At 35.6% G+C, this 25,499-nt stretch overlaps 1 protein-coding gene and 1 long non-coding RNA gene across 2 annotated transcripts; one reads left to right on the top strand and one right to left on the bottom strand.

Annotated features, from left to right (window-relative positions):
- Positions 1 to 9,800, top strand: LOC148951957 (cysteine-rich protein 1-like). The gene is made up of 3 exons (XM_089089442.1): positions 1 to 109; positions 5,752 to 5,904; positions 9,669 to 9,800. Exons 1-3 carry the CDS (start codon positions 70 to 72, stop codon positions 9,704 to 9,706), a joined length of 231 nt encoding a protein of 76 aa, XP_088945568.1. The 5' UTR covers positions 1 to 69; the 3' UTR covers positions 9,707 to 9,800.
- On the bottom strand, positions 6,021 to 23,300 carry LOC148951956 (uncharacterized). The gene is made up of 2 exons (XR_016141789.1): positions 23,102 to 23,300; positions 6,021 to 9,523 (listed from the first exon to the last, which is right to left on the bottom strand). It is a non-coding gene; the product is annotated as an uncharacterized LOC148951956 (long non-coding RNA).
- Positions 23,301 to 25,499: the final 2,199 nt, after the last annotated feature.

Genomic DNA, 25,499 nt, shown 5'->3' with positions numbered 1-25,499 from the left:
CACATAGCTCCTCCCAAAGCTCAATATTAAAGTCTTAAGCAAAAGCTGTTGACTTTATTTTCCGATAAGATGCCGAATTGTCCGCGTTGTGAAAAACCCGTATATTTTGGTAAGCATTTTTTTTGTTTTTCTGTGAAAAACCGTAATAATTATACAACATATAAGACATAGTTTAAAAACCTTCGATATACCATAAATCTTCTTCCAAATTTTTTGAAAGTTCTATGGATTACATCAGCGAATAGGTGGGAAAAAATAAAACTGGATGATCCATTCATCTTGGATATACTACGACATGGTAATAGAGGACTCGGTCTTTTCTGAATCTAGAAGAGGTCCAGATATCATCAGGTCTTTTCACTTCTGCAAGTTGTGAATTTTTCTGATTATGTATTTTTGGGTTCAAATTACTCCGTGCTGAAAATTTTACGAGCGAACCCCCAAGGTTCCACTATAAAAGTAGGGTTCGAAGTGTCCATCAATTTAGTATGGCGCGAGAGCAGCATTTAGGTTTTACCCAATCTTGTTCTTCTTCTTTTTTCTTATATCACCGATTCAATTTTATTGCGAGAAAATGTTGAGCTCTAGTCGGTCTAATGGGCACGATATCATATTTTGGAAAGCTGCGCGCAATTCTTAACTGGGGCCAAAAACGATGTTTTTCGAATGTACTTGGATTAGAGCCTACAGAGTGACAGCTGATCATGAGCACCCATAAGGGGCGGCAGGGGCGTCACTCTCCTCCCATGGCTGAATGACGCTGGCTTATATTTGTATATTTTTATTTTGAGATTTCTATTATGCAGAATTAGAAGTGCCGATAAGACCAGATAACGCCCCCCTAATTCAGCTTATGGGCACCCATGGACCTGATATAGAATTCACAGTCTTTGTCAGAGGCCTATTTGAAGTAGTTCTGCCAAGCTTTCGTTTCCCTTATCATGTGGCTACTTTCAAGCGAAAAGCTCCGTTTAAGTAGGCAAGCTAGCATTCGGCAGCTTCAATTGAAGTTGAGTAAAACCTATAAGTGCAAGATGTGCGACGATTCTCTAGCCCCACCGCAAAAATATTTCCTTAGAATATCGAATAGAAAAATTAGCAAACCCAATGAGGACAGTTTTACCACGGTTCCGAAGTGGCTAGCATCTACTTTTACAAGCCATTTATGTTTGTGATTTGGGCAATTTGCTGTATTATTTTCTGCATTTTGGAATGCAGCAGAGGAAAGGTATTATATGACGCTTAAACTTTAATTTTAAGAAATTTAACTGAAATTTCTTTATTGTTAAAGAAATTGGAGGCTTGTCTTTACTCCTACTTAGTAGTGATAGTAGGAAGTTGGCCAATGGTAAGAAAATTCATTTTTGAACAAAAAGAGATACAATGTCCTTATTAGCGCTAATCAATACTTCTTTAAAAGCTCATGAATGCCCAACACAGTAGATAGAATATACAGTATCGAACTATCGACAAAGGCTATACTCTCCGTGAAAAAAAATGTGAAACATATTTAAGACCACACAAGATTCTACTCCGCCTTCGCGCACGCGAGATACCAATGTGCACAGTACGGGAAGCCTATGGAAAAACCTGTTATTTTTTTTCGACCACTAGCAACTAAACTAAGGTTCTGACGTATATTCCCAGAGTAAGTCCGCGCGGTATTAAATGTGTTTCATGTTTGGAATAAGAAGACGCTACAGTCTGATGCACACTGTTCCAAATTTTTCGTGTAAAAATTCGTTCATGATCTATGGTATACATTTTCAAAATTTAGAGGGACCAACAACTTCTTTGTTGTGGCACACACAAAAAACAAGTTGGATAATGACTATGTTCAAAAACGAACTAAGACCTAGTATGTTGCATAAGCAACCTCGAGGCAAAAAAATGGGTCCTTAATACTTCCCTCATTCAGCTCTAATTCCCCAAACCGCCTCTCCCATCAATTTCTTAGCAAAGAGGTACGCATGTTGCACCTTCGTACCAGACTCCAAGCGTTTTAAATTTGTATGACTGAATAGCCCAAGTGGAACAGAAGCCCCCCCCCCACCCCTCCTTCTGGCAACTTTTTAGCAGAAAATTGGCCATGCTGTACCATCTTTTTAAGCAGAATCGCGCAACAAAATTATGTCTGCATGACTGGACGACCAAAGTGGACCAATGGGTCTCCCCTTCCATCTCTCTCTTCCTAACCCAATAAATAAAATTAATTGTAGATTATTGATATAAATCACTTCAAGATACGTTTTCTATCCACCGACATCTCATAAGACCATAGCTGTGAGATAAATTAATAAAGGTAGTAGCTTTCTATCTTCCATGCTTTCTTACGTTCAAATTAGTATTTCATGAGAGCATATCCATAGTTCCACTAAAAAGAGGTTGTCTAAGTGACCATCACCTTATTATGCTGCGACAGTAATGTTCGGATTAAAAAAAAATTACAGGACTTTCTAATTTTGGCAGGTATCCCGCCTCATGTTGATACGTGGGTAGTATTTCATGTTTATTTTAAAAGTTTTTATGTTTTTTTTATGGTTGAAATCTTGGTAACATTTTAATGATTCAATTAAATTACAAAACAGTCACTGGTTATACGTTATAGCAACCACATTGAAGTTCTTGATCTGAGGAAAACCAGGTTCTCTGCCTGCATTCGGAGATAATTAGCTTAGTCTCAATGAGATAAACTGCTATACAGGTATATTTTAATTAAATATTTAATACCTAGAGTTGGTTAGGTTAGGTTTTTAATATAATGCGTTCTGGGCGGCCTGCTTTCCATAATTCCCTGTTGTAGTTTCCAAATTTTGTTACTAAGGTATTATATTTTCATCATATTTGGGTATATTTTATTAGGATTAACCTAAATTGACTTCTTTGGCGTGGTCGCTATAACGTAAGTACCCAGACACTTTTCCATAAATCTGATAAGATGCCGTATGATATCCTATCATATGATTAACTAAAAAAAAAAGTTTTTTTTTAACTGAAAGTAAGGAGCGACACTAAAAACGAACAGAAATTATTCCGTATATGAAAGGGACTGTTCCCTCCTCAACGCCTCGCTCTTTACGCTAAAGTTTGACTCTGTCTAACAACTTTATTTTTTAAAACAATAAAAAACTTTAGCGTGAAGATCGAGGCGTTGAGGAGGGGACAGCCCCTCCCATATACGGAATAATTTCTGTTCGTTTTAAGTTTTAATGTCGCTCCTTACTTTCAGTTAAAAAAAAACTTGTTTTTTTAGTTAATTTAGGAATGTTTTTGAATTAATCCAGCTTTGATTTTGGCTCGCCGTACATGAATAATTAAAACGAAATTTGCATATTAATTTTTCTTTTTTTGGCTAATTGGCTTTCTCGAAATTTTGTTCTGACGTAACTTGCAAATTAACTTACGTAACGAATTTCTATATTCGTATGTTTTTATTACTTATATTAGGGAGTTCGCTCCCTAGTCATCACCTCGTTCTTTACGTTAAAGTTTGAATTTTGTTCGAATCACAAACCGCTGAATCACAAAAGGCCGTTTAACTAGAATAGACAGCTCTTTTGAAAGTACTAAAAAAACTTTAGCGTAAAGAGCGAGGTATTGACTAGCGGGCGAACCCCCTCATATACGTAATAAAATCTGTTCGTTTTAAGTTTTAATGTTGCTTCTTACTGTCAGTTGAAAAAAACTTGTTTACTTATTTAATTTCTGATCGTTTTTAAAATAATGCTGGGAAATCATAGAAATGTCCCTTCTCCCAAGGAAATATATTTCATGGAAAGATCCTCCCCCGTAACCCCTACTCTGACCCTGGCCCCCAACTAGAAAAAAATTCCCCCGGAAAGCGCCTGTATATTTCCCAATAACCAATACTATATGTAAACAATGGGCAAAGTTTATAACTTGCAGCCCTTCCACAGGGACCAGTGGGGGATTAAGTCATCCTCAAAGACATATTAATTAGATTTTCGACAATGCTAAACAAAATGGCTATCTCAAAATTTTGATTGGGTGACTTCAGGAAAAAACATAAGCGTGAAAGGGGGCCAAGCTGCCCTCCAATATTTGGTCACTTAAAAAGGGCACTAGAACTTTTAATTTCCGTTCGAATGAGCCCTCTCACAATATTCTAGGACTGCTGTATCGATACGATCACCCCTGGGAAAAAAATATAAAATAAATAAAATAAACACGCATCCGTGACCTTTCTTCTGGCAAAAAATACAAAATTCCATATTTTTGAAGATAGGAGCTTGAAACTTCTCAAAAGCGTTCTATGATACGTTGAATTTGATGGTCTGACTTTCATGAAAATTCTATGACTTTTAGGGGTTGTTTCCCCTTTTTCGAAAATCAGGCGCGTAACTTTTGATGGGTAAGACTAAACTTGATGAAATTTATATATTTGAAATCAGCATAGAAATATAATTCTTTTGATGGATCTATTGGTATAAAAATTCGGATTTTTAGAGTCTCGGTTACTATTGAGCCGGGTCGCTCCTTGCTAACAGTTCGTTACCCACGAACTGTTTGATAACTTTTCACCGGTATGACTAGAGGACCAAAGTAGGTCCTTCTTCTCTCTAAGATTCCTCCCTCCCCCACCACACCTAACCACCGGCCTTTTAGTAAAAAGTAAGTAAGCGGCACCTTATTTGAACCAGAATCCTGCATGGATTTTGATAGGATTATTATGAAGCATTATTATGAATTTTTTTTAAGGATTTTAACCATAAAAACTCCAACTCAGGACACACCAGCACCAGGTCCAAAATTATGTTCCAAACGCTAACTCACATGGCTTTAATTACGATTTGGTGTTATCCTTTGTTTATTTTATCGAAAAGAAAAGAAGATCTGTTGTAGTCCAACTTTGACGGGTTCAGACAAAACAACAAAATTCAAATGGTCGAAATGAAAAATGATATTTCGAAAAACATGAGAAAGGGTTGAAAAAAATACTTTCTTATTTCTTTGATTCTAGTAGCCTAACAAAAAGGAAACAAGAAAATTATAGAAAGAAATAGAAAGAAAATTAAATTGACGGTTTGACTTTTGAGTCATCAGAGAGGAATTCAAAGAAATAGAAGGTAAAGCATAAATAAACGAATATAGATCAAAATAGTTTTACAAGGGTATTACAGCGTATTTAAACCCTGTAAGACATGCCTCTGGACCTTGCCCTCCCCTCATAATTCTCAGGTTTTTGGTACTGCCCGCAAAATTCGGGTATTTTCATAAAATTCGCCTGTATTGTTGTTTTCATGCACATCCCTCTGCAATACAAGTTCCAGTGTACAAACATGCTTACAATGCCCCTTTACTTCCTCTGTGTGTTGTCTTTGGTGATGTTAAACAGTGGCGTAATTTTCTAGGGGGGGGGGTAAATTTTGAAAAAAAAAATCAAGCGAAAATGACAGTGAAAACTGAAAAATCAGCCACATAGTACCATAAAGGCAAAGATATACTAAAGAAAATTGACCTGTTTTTTGTGAATGAATGAATTTTGCAGACTTTTCTTAATTTTGACAAGATTTTTGAAGATAGGCCTACTTGACTTCAGCGGGGGGCGGGGGGCAAAATGGGGCCTGGGGTATGAACCAGGATCTGGGAGGGGCAGTTTCCCTCCTGCCCCAGAGAAAATTACGCCCCTGATGCTGAAGTGACCTGACATTGATTTTAACATTGCTACAATCATGAAATTGTATATGGCAATTTTACATAACAAACTTATGCATTATTTCTGTTACATAGCTGAAAAAAAGACTTCTCTTGGAAAAGACTGGCACAACTTCTGTTTGAAATGCCAAAAGTGTCAGAAAATTCTTACTCCAGGCAGCCACGCTGAAAAAGAAGGGAAGCCCTACTGCCACAACCCGTGCTACTCAGCACTCTTTGGGCCTGGAGGTAAGCTTCTGTATTCAAAATTTGTCTCATGAGTACTAATTTAATTATCTGAATTCTTCCTACTTCAAATTTGTAAGATAGAACTAAAGATGACATAAAAAGGGGAAAAAGTCAAATTGTATTTTTTTTTTTTTTTTTTTTTTTTTTTTTTTTTTTTTTTTAATACAGGAACAAATTTTCCCGAAACAAAAGCATATCTATTAGAAAAACAAATAGATCAGACAAAGATGAATTCACTTTCCCTGTATACTTCGTGAAGTCATTATACAGCGTTGAGCCTCATTAAATATTTGTAATTATGTGCACAATATTGGAAAGAAAAAATCACTCTAAAAATAAATGATGTTTAGCTTCTTGTCAATCCACCTGTAAATAGAAGGAGACGTGGGATTTTCTTCATATACTGGTCCAAGGGACTAAACACACCCCTACCCAAAAAAATACCCGACCCTTCTTTCAAGAGTCGAACCTGTATGTGCAAATGATATCAATAAATGTAAAAAAAAGAAAAATTTTGAAATTTTGTTTTAAAACAGTAAAAAGTGAAATTTTGCCTTCTGAGGGGGGCAGTAGCCCTACTTTTTGTTTACAGTTTATGCTCGTTTTACGTAAGACTTTCTTGTTACCAGTAGAACTAAATTATCAGTAGTTACTTCAAATATTACAAATCGATTTGTCCCGGGATTTTTGTCCTGGCTATCGAATTTATCACATTTGAAAGAAACGGTTTAAAAAAAAGAAAACACAAATAAATTGGTGACATACTAAAATATTAAAACAAAATTCACTGTTAAAAGTACATTTATACATTATTGCAATAATGGTTTTTCTTTTCCTGAACGAATGACTAGTATTTTTACTTCTTTTTTATATAAAAGGTAATAATAGAAGTAAGAAACTGTTGAAAATATATCTCGTTTTTAGTAAACTACAAACGAAATTTTAGATTTTTAGTAAATTTATAAAAAAAAGTTTCTGAAAGAAAACAAAGATCCATATGAAACCTAAAACGAGCACAAATTAAATCTTCTAACAATTCAAACCTAAAACGACATGGAATTACTTTCAATAAATAAATGAAATCCAAAACGAAGATAAATAAAAATAAATAAAAACATCAAACATGAGGGGGAAGAAGCTTACCAAGTCCAACTCAAAAGCGAAAGAAATCACACAGACAAAGGAGTGGGGCTACTACCCTTCCCCCCATATACCTTCTAAAGACTATTGCGTCATTTATGTTTTACTGAAAACTGTATGTATTTTGAACAACACTTCAATATACCTAACGTCGACGAAAAAAAAACAAAAACAAAAAAACAACAAAATCACCATAATAATCAAGATGAGTGGAAAGAACTAATAAAAATATACTGAATGCTTGATTTAGAAAGGCATTAATTACTGCAAATCTTAGCAAATTAAGACTTGGGGTTTTATTTACAGCATTTTTGATTTTTCAATGTTACTATTATAAAAGAAAAAGTATAAATTTCATTTGGGTTCCAGTTAAGCGTGAATGAGGCAATTTAATTTAGAAGGTTTAGACGGGGGCAGTAGTCCTATTCCTGTTTGTAGCAATTTCTGCCCGTTTTAAGTTGGCTCATTCATGTTAATTTTTACCCATTAATGGAATTTATTTATTCATCAATATCAGTATGTTATTTATAAGTTTGACGTGAATATTCACTCAGTTTCTGTTCGTTTGAAGTTTCAATTATTCACTGATAATAATTAGTGGTCGTTTTAACTCTGAATTATTATATGAGTTCAGTTCTGCTTGTGTTAGATTTTCATACTTTTTACTTTCTTTACTTTTCTTTGGGAAACTTCTTTTTCCGGAAAATTTATTTTTAGGTTAGTTTCTTTTCGTTTTTATTTCAAAATCTTTAATAATGGTTAATATTATAAATATTTTTTATATATTAGATTTTGACACCGTGGATCCACATAGTGCCTTTAAATTTAGTTCAACATCCCCCTAAACATTTTCTATTAGTTGCATCTTAATATCCTTAGCTGTTCCTGAGAAATTGTAGATACGCCCTTTTTACAGCCTGGATGCGCATAGTGTCTTTTGATTTAATTCAATATTCCCTGAAAGTTTTACACTTAACCGTTCGATAAATGTTGCAGGTACATAATTTTGACAATCTCAATGCACGTAGTGCTTTTCGATTTAGTTCAACATCCCCCCTAACATTCTTTGAAAATTTCATATCAATACCCCTAGCCAGTCCCGAGATAATGCACATACACCCTATTGACAAAATTTCAACTTAATACCCTAAGCCGTTCCTGAGATAATGTAACTCCAAATACCCTAAAACTTTTCATTTAATACCATAAGCTGTTCCTGAGATATTGCAGATACACGCTTTTGACAACCTGAATTTACGTAGTGTTTTCCAATTTAGTTCAACATCCCCGTCAACATTCCCTCAAATTTTCAACTTTATACTCATAGGCATTCCTTGGATATTGCAGGTACACCCCTTTGTCAACCTGGATACAAAAAAAAACCTTTTAAGTTAGTTCAACATCCCCCTTAACATTCACTGAAAGTTTCAACTTAGTAATGTTAACTGTTCCTTAGATATTGCACAAGCCTCTTTTTTCCATTACAAAACATATGTTTAAACAATTGACAATTTATATTATTTGCGGCCCTTGTCTCAGAACCTGTAGGTGTCATGTCATCCCGGAGGCATATTTGTTGGATCTTTCGAGTATTTTGAACAAAATGGCGGTCTCAGAAATGTGATCGAATGTCTTCAGAGGGGACGGAGCCGGGTAGAAAAAAGGGCCAAGGGAGGGGGTTGGTTGCCCTCCAATCACTTTTCGCTTTCAAAAGGACACTGTTCTAGTGTCCTTTCAATTTTCCATCGAACGAGCCCCTCCGAGTTTTTATGACCACCTTTCAATATGAAGTACTTCTTAAACTTACTTAACAGGCAACGCAAGAGCGTTTTCTGATTTCATTTTGTTTCAAGTTTGATTTCATTACTATGTCTATTAGCTCTGAGCTTTATTGTTGCTGTTTAAATTTCTTTAAAAAAAAATTAGTACTTTTTGTAGATTGTACCTGTGTTCGTTTTTAATTGGCATACGTTTTTTGTCTTTTACTATAGTAATATTTTTAGTTCTATTCAGATCGTTATTTTCAGAGCTAGCATTAACAACTCCTAAATGATCTTGATTCTAATCAAGTACAACTTGTCTGTACAAACAAGGTTGGGGGATAGGGGCTTGGGACCTATTTACAGCAAGGCTAAACAAAAGTAAATTAATCATTTACTGGTTATTTAAACTCAATCGTTTATTAAAATAACTATCAATACTAAAATAAAGTACATGGAATACAGGAACAAAGATATTTTAACATCTCATGGTTTAGTTCTCTTCACTTATGCAGAGATTTGTGATAAAGTGTTAATTCACTTTGCAGCACAAGTTAGTACTGCACACTGTATTACAAACCCAAAAATTCATAATGAGTCTGAGCTTAATCAGTTGTTTAAGCATCCCAAGGAGCTTGTACCAAGTGAGTAGTCCTTATGCCTTATGTTCCTATTAATCTACAGCACTGTTACAGACTTTCTTTTAGCACCATGTAACCCTATAAGAAATAAAAACCCTTTCAATTGTGCATTCTAATCCATTTTCTCAAGATATTATTAAACATTTGGGCTTACTTTGGAATTATCAAATGTTAGTGCAATTTATGTAATTTTTCTTAGTTTTTACTAATCTTCTTATTTCAGGTTTTGGCCGAGGTGGTGCAGAAAGCTACAAGTACTGATGTCAAAACAAAAAACATTATTTTCTGTATTTCATTTATCATAAATATATCTACTATCCTTTTATCTTATCTATTAATAAACAATTTTTCTAGTTATGATGCTCCAGCAGATTCAACAGGTAACTAGAACATAGGGTAACATACCAGTTAGTAGTATCTAAAAACATGGTCTTGACTTAATATAAATAGTTCGACTCAAAGTCTACAGAATTTAAGAAGAACTGTAATGCAAAGAAGACGTTGAAGAACACAATTTCCATATAAACAATATCGCCATCTATATTCTTAATTTCTGGAGGTAGGTTCATTAGTGAACCACTTACTGACAATTCCTATAAAAAAAAACTGACGAAAACTTACCATTTCACTAAAAAAAAACATTGAAAAAAACTTAGCGTTCTGGTGGCATATTGCTTACCAACAAGAGCAAAGGTACGAGGGGTGTTTTTTTAAGTAAGGTCCGTTTAAACATAAGTACACAACAAAAGATTATTTCAAAAAAGTAAATTTATTTTCAGACAGTACACACTTTACTGAATTTTTCGGTATAACTGCAAAGTTCTATTCAAACATTTATCATACCTCTCAACTAATTTTAAAGTAACCTCTTCATAAAAACTTACCGCCTGCTCCAATAACCAAGAGTTCACCGCCGTTTTTACACCGTCATCTTCATTGTAAAGGTTGCCACTGAACTGGCAACCCGTTGAACTGGAGACGAAACATGGATTTTGCACATCACGCCCAAATCGAGGCAACATAATATGGAATAAAACCACACACACTCTCCTATAAAGTTGAAGGTCAAACAGACTTTGTCCCAGTGCAAGATCATGACGTTAGTGTTTTGGAATAGGCATGGCGTTTTGTTGGTCGACTTCATGCAACGAGGAACCACTATCAATGCACAAGCATACTGCCAAACCCTCAGAAAGCTCTCAAGAGTGACTAAAAAAAAAAAAAACTTGGCATGCTGACAAAGGGAATCGTCCTTCTTCATGACAGTGCAAGACCTTACACTGCAGGTCAGACCCGGAATTTGTTGCAGTTTTTGCTGGGAAGTTTCAGACCACCAACCCTACAGTCCAGATCTTGCACCAAGTGATCCGTTTCTCCGCCTCAAGCAACACCTCAGTGGCAACCGTTACAATGATGATGACAACGTAAAAACGGCATTGAATTCTTGGTTATCGGAGCAGACGGCAAGTTTTTGTTAAGAGGTTACTTTAAAATTAGTTGAGAGGTATGGCATGTGCTTGAAGACACTCGGCTGTTCAAACACATGAACAGCCTATTTAACTATGCCGTTAAATAGAGTAAAGTATGCGCTTTCTGAAAATAAATTTACTTTTTTGAAATAATCTTTCGTTGTGTACTTATCTACAAACAGACCTTACCTAAATAAAACCTCGTATATTACCTTGCTCTATTTTTCTTTTTCAAAATTTGACCCAAGAAGTTATAAAGCAAAGGAGGATAATGTTTTTTCTCCTGTAGTAACCTATAAAAAGGAACAATAAAAAAGCTTCTTAAAAATTCCAAATTGCTGGTAATGACTATTTCATTTAAGCTACCTAATGGATCTCCTTAGACTAGGGTATGCCCTACTCCATTAGTGATGTTTCTTCATTTCTAGGTATGACTTGGGTTTTCTATAAAGGGATAAGCTTGATTGACTCCTTGAATAGCCTACACTCTGAAGCATGATAATGGTGTTTTAAGAGTGTAACGTATGACAGTGAGCATTTTAACTGAGCAAATCCCTGCATTAAGTATCCTCAAATAGATGCTACTGCTTGACCCATAGCTCATTTCAGACTCAAAAGAAAACAAATAGTCTTGTGTTTTGAATACGTGACAAACAATACAGACACTGAACTTCAATTCTTTACATGTATTAAATAAAAAAAACAAGTTTCTTAAACTGAAAGTAAGGAGCGACATTAAAACTTAAAACGAACAGAAATTATTCCGTATATGAAAGGGGCTTTCCCCTCCTCAACGCCTCGCTCTTTACGCTAAAGTTTTTTATTTTTTTAAAAAATAAAGTTGTGAGACAGAGTCAAACTTTATCGTAAAGAGCGAGGCGTTGAGGAGGGGACAGCCCCTTTCATATACGGAATAATTTCTGTTCGTTTTAAGTTTTAATGTCGCTCCTTACTTTCAGTTTAAAAAACTTGTTTTTTATTTTTAATTTCTGATCGTTTTTTAGTTAATGCAGCTTTTATTTTGGCTCGCCGTCATTGAATAAGTAAACAAAATTTGCATAAAAATTTTACTTTTCTTTTGCTAAATGCCTGTCTCTGAATTTGGTTCTGACGTAATTTACAAATAAACTTACGTAACAAACTTCTATATTCGTATATTTTTCTTCTGGCAAAAAATACAAAGTTGCAGATTTTTGCAGATATGAGCTTGAAACCTATGTTATAGGGTTTTCTGATACGCTGAATCTGACAGTGTGATTTTCATTAAAATTTGTTCCCTTTTAGGGGATGTTTCCCCCCTCTTTAAAAAAGCAGGTAAGTTTTCTCAGGCTCGTAGCTTTTGATGAGTAATAATAAACTTAATAAAATTCATATATTTAAAATCAGCATCATAAGCCCATTCTTTTTATGCATTTATTGACAACAAAGTTCCGTTACTAAAAGTTTCGCTTACTATTGAGCCGCATCGCTTGTTTTTTTTTTTTATTGTTTTTTTTTATTAAGTATATGTTATCACGTATATGATGGGGTTCTCCCCTTAGTTAATACCACGCTCTTTACGTTAAAAATTAAAAACAAATTTAATTCACACAACCCTGAATCACAAAGGCCTTTTAATTAGAATAGATAGCTCTTTTGAAAGCACTAAAAAAAACTGTAGCGTAAAGAGCGAGGTATTGACTTGGGGGAGCGCCCCCTCATATACGTAATAATTTCTGTTCATTTTAAGTTCTAATGTTGCTTTTTACTTTCAGTTGGAAAAACTTTTTTTTTATTTAATTTCTGATCATTTTTTAAATAATGCCTGGAAATCCGGCCCCCCCTTCATAGAAATGTCCCTTACCCCAACGAAACATCCTCCACGTAAAGATTCTCCCGAGTAACCCCCTCCTCCAGCCCCCCCCCCCACCAGAAAAAAAATAGTACAGAAAATGTGTGTATAAATACCAATAAACAAAAAAAAAAGTAAGCAAATGGCAAATTTAAAAACTTGCAGCCCGTCCCCGGGGAACTGTGGGGGATTAAGTCATCGTAAAATACATATTTATTAGATTTTCGACTATGCTAAACGAAATGGCTATCTCAAAATTTCAATTGGGTGACTTTGAGAAAAAAATGAGACTGGGAGGGGGCCTAGTTGCCCTCCATTTTTTGGTCACTTAAAAAGGGCACTAGAACTTTTAATTTCCGTTCCAATGAGCCCTCTTACGATATTCTAGGACCACTGGGTCAATACGATCACCCCTGGGGGAAAAAAAAACAAACAAATAAACACGCACCCGTGATCTTTCTTCTGGCAAAAAATGCAAAATTCCACATTTTTGTAGATAGGAGCTTGAAACCTCTACAGTAGGGTTTCTGATACGCTGAATATGATGATGTGAATTTCATTAAGGTTCTATAACTTTTAGGGAGTCTTTACCCCTTTTTTCGAAAATCAGCCAAATTTTCTCAGGCGCGTAACTTTTGATGGGTAAGATTAAATTTGATGAAACTTATATATTTGAAATCAGAATTAAAATCTGATTCTTTTGATGTTTCTATTGGTACCAAAATTCCGTTTTTTAGAGTTTCGTTTTTTAGAGTTCCTTACTTACAGTTCGTTACCACGAACTGTTTGATCAGGTTCCAGACACAGCAGAGAAAGGGTTGTCCCCAAAATTTTTATAAATCAGAGTCCCAAAGCTGGTGGAAACAAAACTGATTTTGATTAAAAAGTGGTACATGCAACTTCAAGTTTTTAGCAGGAAATTTGCCTAATGTCTATAGGGCCAACGAGAACCATTGTTGGACCATGGTATGTAATTCTAAGCCAATTTAAAATTTTAGCAGGCTTATATTAAAGCACATAAATATATTCAAACAGTCCCCAAATTATCAAAAGATTTCCCCAACGAGGATCATAAAATGAAACAAAAAGGTATATTTCAGGCAAATCTATTTCCAGGCTCCTTTACAGGATCTTGTTGGAGAATTCTCCCTTGTACTCTAGTATACAGATCAGCTGTTATTCTTTTATTATCAAAAATAGCTTATTTATTCAGTTTAAGAGTCTTAGTTTCTGATTTTGTTTTAAGAGTTTCCCTATACAGACACTTAGATCTCTTCCTTGACAATTTAATGTCACCTATAAAGTTTTAAAGAATATTGTATTCAGCAAGCACATGAGCATAGCAGTACACTAGGGAGAGGAATATTTCCTTTCCTTAGGGTCTTTCAAAAGAATTGATCAAAAAAATGTTCATAAAAATCAAACTTGTCGCATTTCTTGACTTTCCCTCCCCTTTAACTAGTAACAATACTGTAGGTAAAATCCTCGAGTCTTGGACCTATGATACCAAAGGTATTAGAATATCACATTGATTTTCAGTCCCCTTTGACACCAGACAATTGTTGATTCTTAGATGCTACAGACATCTGTTTTATTATGGTCAGACTCACCAATCTGAGTTGAGGCTCAGGTCACAAAAGCCCAATGTGCACAAACCAGAAACGGTTTTGCAAAAGTGAAACTCGGCATTTTTACGATATGTGTAAAAGATAGAATGGAAAGTGAAACATTTGAGAATTTTGTTGAACTCTGGCCTGGACCTTTTCTGTACACTTTTTATGCGCACATACACGTTTTGTGAAATAAAAGGTAGTTTTTCACCCTTTTAATTTCTACCTAACACCAATTTTCCATTAGCTTGCAGAATCAGACTTGCAAAAAAGTATTGTATTCTATATACTAAATTAGTTTGGCTTGCAACCACCTAAACAGGGAATACAGAGTTGCTGTCTTCGGTCAAAAATTTGTTTTGAGAATGACTGTAGAGAACAATGATCTTTCTAGGCAACTACCACCCTTGTACCCCTCTTAGCTGTACTCAGTAAGACCTTCAGGTAGAATATTAGCAGAGTGGATTTTTCCTTGGGAAGGTGTTTTGCAGCTCCAGCCTCTACCATTACATTTTCAATGTAAAAAAAAAACGAATTTTACTTTGAGTCTGTTTTTTTTTTTACTGTAGGCCTAGACATAGCAGTTCCCAGGATTTGAGCAAGATTTCAAGCCCAACCTGAGTTTTATTTAAAACTAGGACCCATTTAGTCCTAGTTTTGGTAGTCCCCAAACCAAAAACACTTCTGACAATGGTAAAAGAGTTTAAGAGGGAAATCAACAATAAAAGCAGATATTGGAAGAAATATAAAGAGCACCAATCCCCCGAAAATAGAGAGAAATATTCCAAAAGCCAGAACAAACTTAAAAACTTGACGCGGGCCTTACACATTAGCTTTGACTCCAAATTTGCTGATGAAGCCAGGACAAACCAAAAGAAGTTTTGGTAGTACATTTCAAGCCAAAGCCACAATCTACGATGTATAAAAAAAAACTGATAACAGAGCAAGATGGAGAAGTTACAGAAACTAAAAAGCTTGCTAACTTACTGAATTTACAATATATCTCAATTATTACCACTGACCTGATGGTCCTTTACCTTCCCCGCCCAATTACAATATAAAAGCCCCAATGGAAAGTACCATGGTATTGTCTACAGATGTCCTCAACGTTTACAAAAGTTAAATACTAACAAGTCACCAGGACCCAATAATATACACCCCAGACTGCTAAAAGAAATTGCAGAAGTGATAGCAGAGCCCTTCACGAGAATCTTCCAGACATCACTTACCTCTAGAGAACAACCAGCAGACTGGAAAGTAGCCAATAATAACCCCGGTATTCAAAAAAGGGTATTCGCACCAAGTCTTAGAATTATTGACCTATTAGCCTAGCTTCAGCTGTTGTTAAGATACTTGAACGCATAATCAATAATTCAATCATTGGACATTTAGCCACCAACAAGATTTTGTCAACTAAGCAGCATGGATTCTATTCAGGAAATCAATCGAAACGAACCTATTGGAACCATACTCAGTAAACACAAATCTGATTGATCAAGGATATCCAGTTGACCTACTGCTTCCAGACCTCGCAACGACCTTCAGCAATGTACTCCATAGTCGACACCTCTCCAAATTAACTGCTGTTGGCATCAATTCATCCCTGATAGACTGGCTAATGAATTTCGATACCAACTGCAAGCAAAAAGTCCGTTTATTCGAGATGGGTGGCCAGCTAATCTACTCTGATGAGGCCATAATAATGAGTGGGGTACCACAGGGAACTGTACTAGGCTCAACCCTTTTCCTGATGTATATCAATGACATTTTCAATCAAGTGGATAATAATATGCATTTGTTTGCTGATGATGCCAAACTTTTTGGCATTGCAAACTCACAGAACATCCAACACAACTTAGACAGGCTACAGAACTGGACTCAAGACTAGCTTCTCCAATGCAGTACAATCAAATGCTGTATTTTGCACCATTGACCCAGCAACCACATGGCTACCTACTCAATTTTAAATCCCATCACTAAAATAACAGAACAACTAGAGAATAGAGAAGAAGAAAGGAACCTTGGTGTTATCATTGACAACAAGTTGAGGTTCCACAGACACATTCAGCAAGTTATTTCCCAGGCAAATTCCATCCTTGGCCTATTGAAAAGGACATTCAGTAGCCAAGAGGCAACAATATTCATTAAACTTTTTAAGGCTCTCAATAGACCCAATCTCGATTTTGGCATGTGTCTTTCTGGTCCTGCTAATCAGCAAGATGTAAGGCTCATCAAAAATGTTCAGAGGCGAGCAACAAAGTGCATTGAAAGCTTAAAAGCACATGAAGACCACCTCAAGCAACTTAAACTACCTATCCTTGTCTACAGACACATGTGTAGTGATATGATGCTGACTTACAAATTTCAAAAGGAAAATTCTACCATGTTCATTGGCAGCTATAATACTACCCATCATTTCACAAGAGGACATTCAAAGAAGCTACCAAAGTTAAGCTCCTGGTCGAAAATCCGTCAAATGTACTTTTCAAGAAGAGTTGTAGACCACTGGCACGAATTGAAGGACTCTACTGTCAGCACTCCTTCCATCCAGTCTTTCAGACATCAACTTGATAAGGAGTGGGAGAAGAGGCAGTGGAGGTTCAACTGAGTCATTGACTCACGAGCACTACAGCAAAAAAACGCCAACTTTAATAAAAGCCAGTGTCCTGGAGAGGGAGTAGATTGTGAAATGGACATTTGGAAACATCTTTCTAGGCCACAGTTTGGTCTGTAGATCTATTCCTGGAAGTTTCACTCACCTAGCACAATAACTTACAAAGCTATCAAAATCCACTTTGCTGCAATTTTATCAGCTTTTTTGTATATTTTCAGTAGGCTATAGCTGGCTAAACTAGGGCTTAGAAATGTGTTTTCAAGTCCCATTTTTCTCCCTTGCCTCCTTCTTGCTTTTCATGAAGTAGCAAAAAGTGTGTGCTAGATAGATATATCTTTAAGAAATGAATCTACAGCTCAAGGAAGGTCTGGAAATGTGTTTTCAAGTTGAAACCTTTTTACAGGGTAAAAGAATTTTTTTTTTAAATTGTCCAGGGTTTTCCAGCTGAATTAGACTGATTTTGATGCTGAGTCTGAAAATGACCTTGGTTTTTCTCAATCAGGTCAGAATTTTTGCTACAGAAATTTAAAAAAAATCTGTTTTGTGTAAAAAGCTGAGAAATCCCTGATGATTCTTTCCGTGTTCCTCAAGAAATAACCGTCAAAGTATTCAAATTTGATTTTTATTTACTCCATCAAAATTGATAAGCATAATTCATAGTAGTAATAAAAGAATGAGCATTACATGACAAAAAATTTTGGAGTTCACAGCATAAATTGGTGTTTCTTTGATTCCCGTGTGTGAGCAGCTGCTGGGTTGTCTATCTTTGGCAACCAGCAGTAGTAAGCCATCATACCTAAATCCCATCTTCCCTGGTACCTCTCCTTCATTTTGCGCATGTCCTGGTGGAGCCTTTCTCCCTGCTCGTCGCTTATCAACCCAAGGTTTTCTGGAAACTTATCCATGTGTGAGGACAGTAAGTGCATCTTTATACTCATCAAACACCTGAGTTTTTGGAATGCCTCTATCATGCTGCTTACGAGTATAACGTAGTTTTCTGCCTTCGTGTTCCCCAAGAAGTTGTTCACCATCTGCACAACCAATTTCCCCACAGCCCACTCGAGCGTTTTCATTGAGTTTTCAAACTTTGTGTCCTATAGGAGCTGCCATATCTGTGGGCCATCGAAAATGCTGGCCTTCAACTTCTCAACTGTCAGTCAAGGAAAGAGTCAGCACAGGTAGGTGAAACACCTCCCATCCTAGTCCAGAGCATGCGTGAACTGCTTCACTAATCCAAGATTCATGTGTAGCAGTGGGATCAATATCTTCTCACAGTGAAGAAAAGGTTTGTTTATGAAGTTTCTCACCCCAGCTACTAATGGCTCTGGCGCCAGCCACCCTTTCTTTACATATTGCTGGGATCTGTCTTGACTGTTCAACATACGTATAAAGCATGGTTACTTTGTGAACCTGGACTGCTCACCAAGTAGAAAGTTCATCATCTTGAGGTAGACACAGATGATCCATTGGTAATGCTTATATTGGATTTTGTCAAGCATGTTCTTCACTGCTTCATATCTTTCTTTGAGAGTTGTGGAGTGCACTAGAGGGATTGAGGTTAATTGGTTCCCGTTGTGGAGGAGCACACACTTCAAAGAGCACTTGTTGGTGTCAATGAAAAGTTGTCAATCCCTCAGATCATATTGAGGAGCGACGACTTTACCAAGAAGACTGGTGACATCTTGGCAGTAGTTCATGTGTTCTACGGAAGAAAGTGATATGTGCGTCCTTACCAAATAGATTTTTTCTTTGAGTCTGGAGGCCAACAGCTCTGAGTAAGTCTTTCACAAGCTGAGCTCCCAAACCAAATAATTAAGCTCACACTGTGAAGAGGGATGCAGACTATTTTGTTCTTTATACTCCTCTTCTGTATAATCTCCCTCATCTGCACTGGTGGCCTTGTTGTCACTGTTGGGATGCTTTGTGAATGCTGGTATAGGAAATTTTTGCAATGAGCAACTGGATGGTGGGCAGATGGAAGATCGGCTGCTGGAGGCTGTGTCCATTCTTCTGGTTGATGCCAGTAGTATTGATGGCACAGAAGCAACAATCTGATGCATAGTCTAATGGCTCCCTTCTAACCATTCAAATCTCAACCTTCAGTGAAGTTTTCATGCCCTCTGTCTACTGCTGGAGGTATTCCACACATGTCTTGCATGCCATGTGCAGTGCCGAGGACTTATCTTGGTCACCCAGTTTGACTTCAAAGTAAGCCTTGAAGGCATGCTTTACAAATCCTATGATGTTTCAGAAAATGCATCCAATCAAAATTTTAAGATTGCCATAGATGTAGCAGAAGACATCAGGATCATTCCTGCATGACGTCACTCTGAAGCTATACTGATCAAGTGAAAGAAACAGAAAATGCTTGTTAATATCAGGCAGTGAAATTTAGAATCAATTTGATTGGTAAGGGTTGATTAAATAGATTTGCAATCATGCATACATATATGCAGATACTTTAGAGAAATAAACTAATGTTGTAATCCAATATATTCTACAAGAAAATATGATTGAACTCAAAACCCCTGATATTTGCATATGTATAGCTTGTCAGGTAGGCCTATGGCTGTATCTCTAAAAGTTGACCTGATAGAGCAAAATGATTGTGATTTGGACTAAAAACACCAAAATTAGTCTAAATCAGATGATAGACCTCTGGCAATTTTTTTGCTGTTACCCAGCATATTAGCAAGGTTAGAATGACTATACCACCCCAAAAAATTATAGCAATAACTAGATTGAGGGCTTCTGAGCATCTTGAAAAGCACTTCAGTTAAATGGCTCAATTAAAGCTATTGCCCATTCCATATCTATGTACCTCTTATAAATTTGGCTTTTAATTCCATTGTACAGTACCAAAAATGGCACTTTATGTTCAAAAACTCTTAACTGGAGGTTTAACCTCCCTTACATTCCTCCTCTCAGCCCCCTCCCCCCCCCCCTTGCAATGTCAAAATGAAAATTGTGATTTGATGAAAAATTGCCCAATAAAAATGTATCATTCTAATATTTTCATGAGACAATTAATTTTTTTAATATACAAATTTTCCATGATACCAGTTTAGTTTCATTGCATAAATTACACAGAGATCTTTTTTAAGGCTAATTGTTTACATTAAAATAAACTAAAACAAGCAAAAGTTCATTTAAAAAAAAAAATTTCTATGGAGCAAAGAGCAAACTTGAAACCTAAAGCAAATAAATGTTATTGCCTTGCAGGTTACATAAGATTATGTAAAAAAAAAAAACTAGCTAAAAAAAACTGACTCAAGTAGGTGTATTTACAGAAATCCTTGAGCACTAGCACTTTATTGTGAACTTAGCTTGTTTTGTGTTTTTAGGGAATTATTTATAATTGCAAATTAAGATTTGTTAATATCATGGCCATGAAGCAAATAGCATGGCTATGAAGCATATATATATATATATATATATATATATATATATATATATATATATATATATATATATATATATATATATATATATATATATATATATATATATATATATATATATATATATATATATATATATATATATATATATATATATAATATTCAAAATAGTGACCAGGACTGCACAATCAGAAAGCATAACAGAGCCAAGAGTATGCATATAAAACTATAAACAAAGCCTGTAACTCAGCCATGCTTCCCAAATATGCAGTTTTGGTGGCAATTTATATATTATATATGTGTTTATTTCCTTTCTGTTTAAAAAAAAATTAATATATTTAATAGCAAGAAAGATAACAGAGTTAATTTTATGGAATTTTATTCATTTATTAAAACTAAATGTAGTAAGCTTTTACAAAGCTTGTCAAACAAAACTTCATAAACTCTAAAACAAACTTTATAACAACACACATGTCAAAAGAACAGCTTAACTGAACTAGCATTTCTGTTTACAACAGCAATGTTAGGATAAGATTGCCAAGTGTATCTGCTGGTCCAGATTTGGAAGCTCTGACTAGTCTCCAGGAAGTATTTGGTTTAACTTTCAAAACCAGCAGCAATATTGTACTTAGAGTAATACCTTTATATTGTATATTTGACACTATTTCTTGATGTAATGATCACTGCCATGATACACCACACCCCCTCTCCATTCCCCTAATAGGGCCAGATATAGCCCTAAATAATATACTTATCTATTGTCTTCCACTGTAGCTCTGTAAACTGGAAATTTATTCCTTATTGTGAAAGAAAAAGAAAAACTTGATAAACATATTATCTGAAAATGATTGTAAAACCTGGATTAAGAATTTATATTTTAACACAGAGTTTTTTCCTCAAGTGTTGTATGCGGCCTGAGGTTTATCTGGAAACTTTGTGACTTTTGGTTATACAGGGAATTTTTATTTGGAAATTTTGTTTATATAGGGAATATTCCTGTTATGTTAAAAAATACTGTGACTCTTTTATTCTTTATTATTTTAAATCAAACACTAGTAAATTGGTAGGAATAAAATAGTCACACTATTGTAAAATATAGGCCTAGTATAAATATAGGTATATTTTTGGCAGTTCATATTATTGACTTACAAATAAAGTGAACATGCCACTCAATGCTTTTTTTATGCTAATCACAAATATAATAATTATTTTGTTGCAAATGAATTTTACCCCTAAATATACCAATTCAGGATATATATTTGCATATTAGGGGGGGGGTAGGGTAAAGTTTAAACTTACCTCTCATTTGCATCAGAAATAAGCTTTACCCTCATCCCCTTAATGTGCAAATATATACCCTGAATTGATATATATAGGGGTGGGGATAAATTTTTCATTATTCATATTACTGACTTACAAATAAAGTAAACATACTACTTAATGCCTTTTTATGCTCTTTCCAAATATAATAATAATTTTTGTTGGAAATGAATTTCACCCCACCCCTATGTATACCAATTCAGGGTATATATTGGCACATTAGGGGGTGGGGTAATTTTATTTCTGATGTAAATGAGAGGTAAGTTTAAACTTCCACCCCCTAATGTGTAAATATATACCCTGAATTGGTATATATAGGGGTGGGGGTAAAATTCATTTCCAACAAAAATGATTATTATATTTGAAAAGACCATAAAAGAAGGCATTGAGTGGTATGTTTACTTTATTCATTAAGTCAATATTATGAATAACAAAAAATTTACCTGGGGGGGGGGGGTTATCCCCCCCTAAGTTTCAAGGTATCCAGATGCAGTGCTGCTACCTTGGAACTTTGGGTGTCTTTGATGTCTTAATTTAACTTATGTGTCTGCAATTGTTGGCACACTGGACAACTTTGTTGGAAAATAGCCTACTTAATTCCAACACTAAACTCAAAACCCTAGCTTTGCCCCTGAAAGGGGGAGGGGCAACCAGGACCAGCTGCCCTAGGTTTTGGGACAATGTAATTAATTTTCCCCTAGGCATCACCAACCCTAGGAACAGCTCTAGGAGCTGGTAACTATTTACCTAATCATATTATTGAGTAACAACTAAAGTGAATATACCATTTGATGCCGTTTTTTATGCTGATTACAAATATAATAATCATTTTTATTGGAAATGAATTTTAGCCCCCCCCCCCTTATATATGTAAATTCAGGATATATATTTGCACATAGGGGGGTGGGGGTTAGGGTAAAGGGGGCTGAAATTCATTTCCAATAGAAATGATTATTATATTTGTAATCAGCATAAAAAAAGGCATAGAATGGTGTAGGCCTATTCACTTTATTCCTAAATCAATAATATGATTTGGTAAATATTTACCTAGGAGCCTAGGCTAGGGCCTATAGGCTAGGCCTATCTAGGCTATTTTGAAAGGTTTTATTTTACAACAAAAACATATTAAAATATTATAAAAGTTAAGCAACCTTTACAGGGAAAATTTGGGATGTAGAAGCTGGTAGTTCAAAATTATTTTCTAATAAAATCATTAAGGTTCTGGATTTAATCCTTCTAGTTTCTTTCTCACTCCTCAACTATATTAGCCCCTAGATACACAAAAGCCTCTCACACATAATTTTATGCAGATTATGGGGCTTCCTTAATCTTTTTGGTAGGATAACAAAGGGGGAAGTTGACTAAATTCACAGTATGCTGACCTAAGTTAGGCTATGACTTCTACACATACCTGAGGGTTTGCAGATGATAGCCTAATTAGTAGGCTATCTCCTGTTGAAGGTACTAGTCGAGCTAAGCTGATGAAAGGATTTCAAACGCGTTTTCTAGTATCGTATCCTTTATCTGTACTATGTTAGTCTCGTTTAGTAGCAACTCTGAGAATTTGAGTAGGCTAGACTTATTTAAAGTTTACCTAACCTGACGTGGCTTAACTTTATAATGCTTGCTCGAAAGTGGGCACCTCATTCGAGTCAAAATAGAGGACTCTCTTTAAGCATCAGAGCTTTGTAAACTTTAAAGTCCCGTGTTGGTGAATTTGGAGTTTTTCCTTAGCTTACCAATAGAAAAATGTGATAGCTTACCATAGCTTAGAGCATTAAGACACAAACCGAAGGGCCTTTTTACGATTTTCTTCTCAGTAAATTAATCACTTCACGTATAAATATTATTTTGAACCCTTATAAAGTGAAACTGTGTTTCTTGGTAAGGCCCCCCTCCTAGCCTTCTCCCCCCAAAATCGTGCGATCAAGACTATGAGATCAGTAATTTGTTCAGAATAGCTGTTTGGTCCAATTTTGGGGATAACATGACACCCCAAAGCCTCTGGGGGAAGGGCTGTAGGTTGTAAAATTTGCTCTTATTGTTCGCATACAGTATTCGTAATTGTTGTGTATGGCCCATGCGCTTGTGGTGGAGCGTTCGCCTAATAATCGAATAATAATAAGTTCAAAATCTTTCTATTCTCAAATTTTGTCGGAAAATATGAAAAGGTATGACTTGAAATTTGACATAAAATAATACAACGGGGGTGTTGGTATTTCCGAGAAAAATTTTCCAAGGAGGGGGATTTCCGCCATGATCTGAAAACAGCCGCGACAAATTTCCTTAGAGGATTTTCAGTGGAAATGGAATTTTCCGGGGTGTATTTTCCAGGTGGGTGGGTGGGAGGTATTTTACGTGAGAATAGCTTTATTTTGAGGAATATGTGGGGCAGAGAATTTCCCATGGAGGGAAGCTTGATTTCCTGGCAAAATTTGAAGAATGATCAGAAATTAAATTAAAAAGAAACAAGCTTTTCCAGCTGAAAGTAAGGAGCAACATTAAAATTTAAGACGAACAGAAACTATTTCACATATAAGAGGGGCGGCCCCCTCCTCGATACATGGCTCTTTACCCTGAAGTTTGACTTTTTGTCCCGATTGTTTGAGGATGGCTTCTGAAACACAAGGGCCTTTTAATAAGACTAAGAAGCTCTATTAAAACTACTAAAGAACTTTATCGTGAACAGCTAGGTATTGAGGAAAGCCCCCTCCCCCCCCCCTAATATACGAAAAAATAAATTTACCTAGGTCAGTCTAGATTGACCTATGAAGTCCAACAATGATCAGATCAATTTTTTTGTAAAGAAAATTAAGCTGGAAATCAAATGATATTTTTTTAATTTGTATTTAATTTATGTCTTAAAAAATAACAAGGCATAGGCTATTATTCAAAGATGTAGCTATATCTTAGACAACAGGGCTATCTGGAACAAATATAAGCAGTATGGTAACAAAAGAGTAGCTTTCTTTGATCCATGATTCAGCATTGTTTCAAAATATAATTTTCCCTTCCCTGGCAATCCATTAATAAGCCAAGTAATGCTTATGCTGTAAAAGCTTTAAGAACTTAAAAACAATAACTTCTTATTCTTATTCATACTGTGGTTTCAGGAGCCGTTCTTGAAAAATTGGGACGAACAGTCATTGAAAAATTGGGACGAACAATTTCTGCTCGCTTTGAGTTTTTATGTTGCTCCATACTTTTAGTTAAAAAACTTATTTTTTTAAATTTAACTTCTGATGGTTTTTTTTCAAATAATGCCGGTAAATCTAGCTCAACCTCCATGAAAATTCCCCCTCAGGGGAAGCTCCTTTGGGGATATTTCCTCCAAAGTAAAATCCATCGCCCCCCTTTAAAATTCCCTCCAAACAGTACCATCCTCACAGAAACCCCTCCCCCCTCTTAATATTTTTTTACTCGTTTTCTCGATCACTCCAGAAATCTCCCCTTCTGTGGAAATTTTTTCTCTGAAATTGAAACACGCTGAAAATAGCCCCCGGACAATTCTCCCGAAACATACAAAATTGAGTTAGCAAAGAGAAAGTAAGGCAAATAAAAATAGTTTCGTCTAGGAATTTTATTAAATCTCCCCAGGGTAAAATTTCCCCTGGAAAGTTCAGCACCCCCAAAATTTCCCTTCCCACGGGTAATTCTCCCTATGGAAACACACCCCAAGCACAAAATTCCCCCCCCCTCCTAAAAATTAATGTCTGTATACTTCTCAATTACAAATGGTACACGTAAACAAAGGGCAGATTTCATAACTTACAGGCCTCTCCTTACAGACTCTGGAGGTCATGTTACCC

The sequence above is a fragment of the Artemia sp. Qi Xiang Cuo genome, chromosome 5, assembly GCF_049724085.1.
Source record: "Artemia sp. Qi Xiang Cuo chromosome 5, ASM4972408v1, whole genome shotgun sequence".
Classification (NCBI taxonomy): domain Eukaryota; kingdom Metazoa; phylum Arthropoda; class Branchiopoda; order Anostraca; family Artemiidae; genus Artemia; species Artemia sp. Qi Xiang Cuo.
The sequence above is the reverse complement of the archived record's forward strand: the minus strand, read 5'-3'. Positions and strand labels throughout refer to the sequence as shown.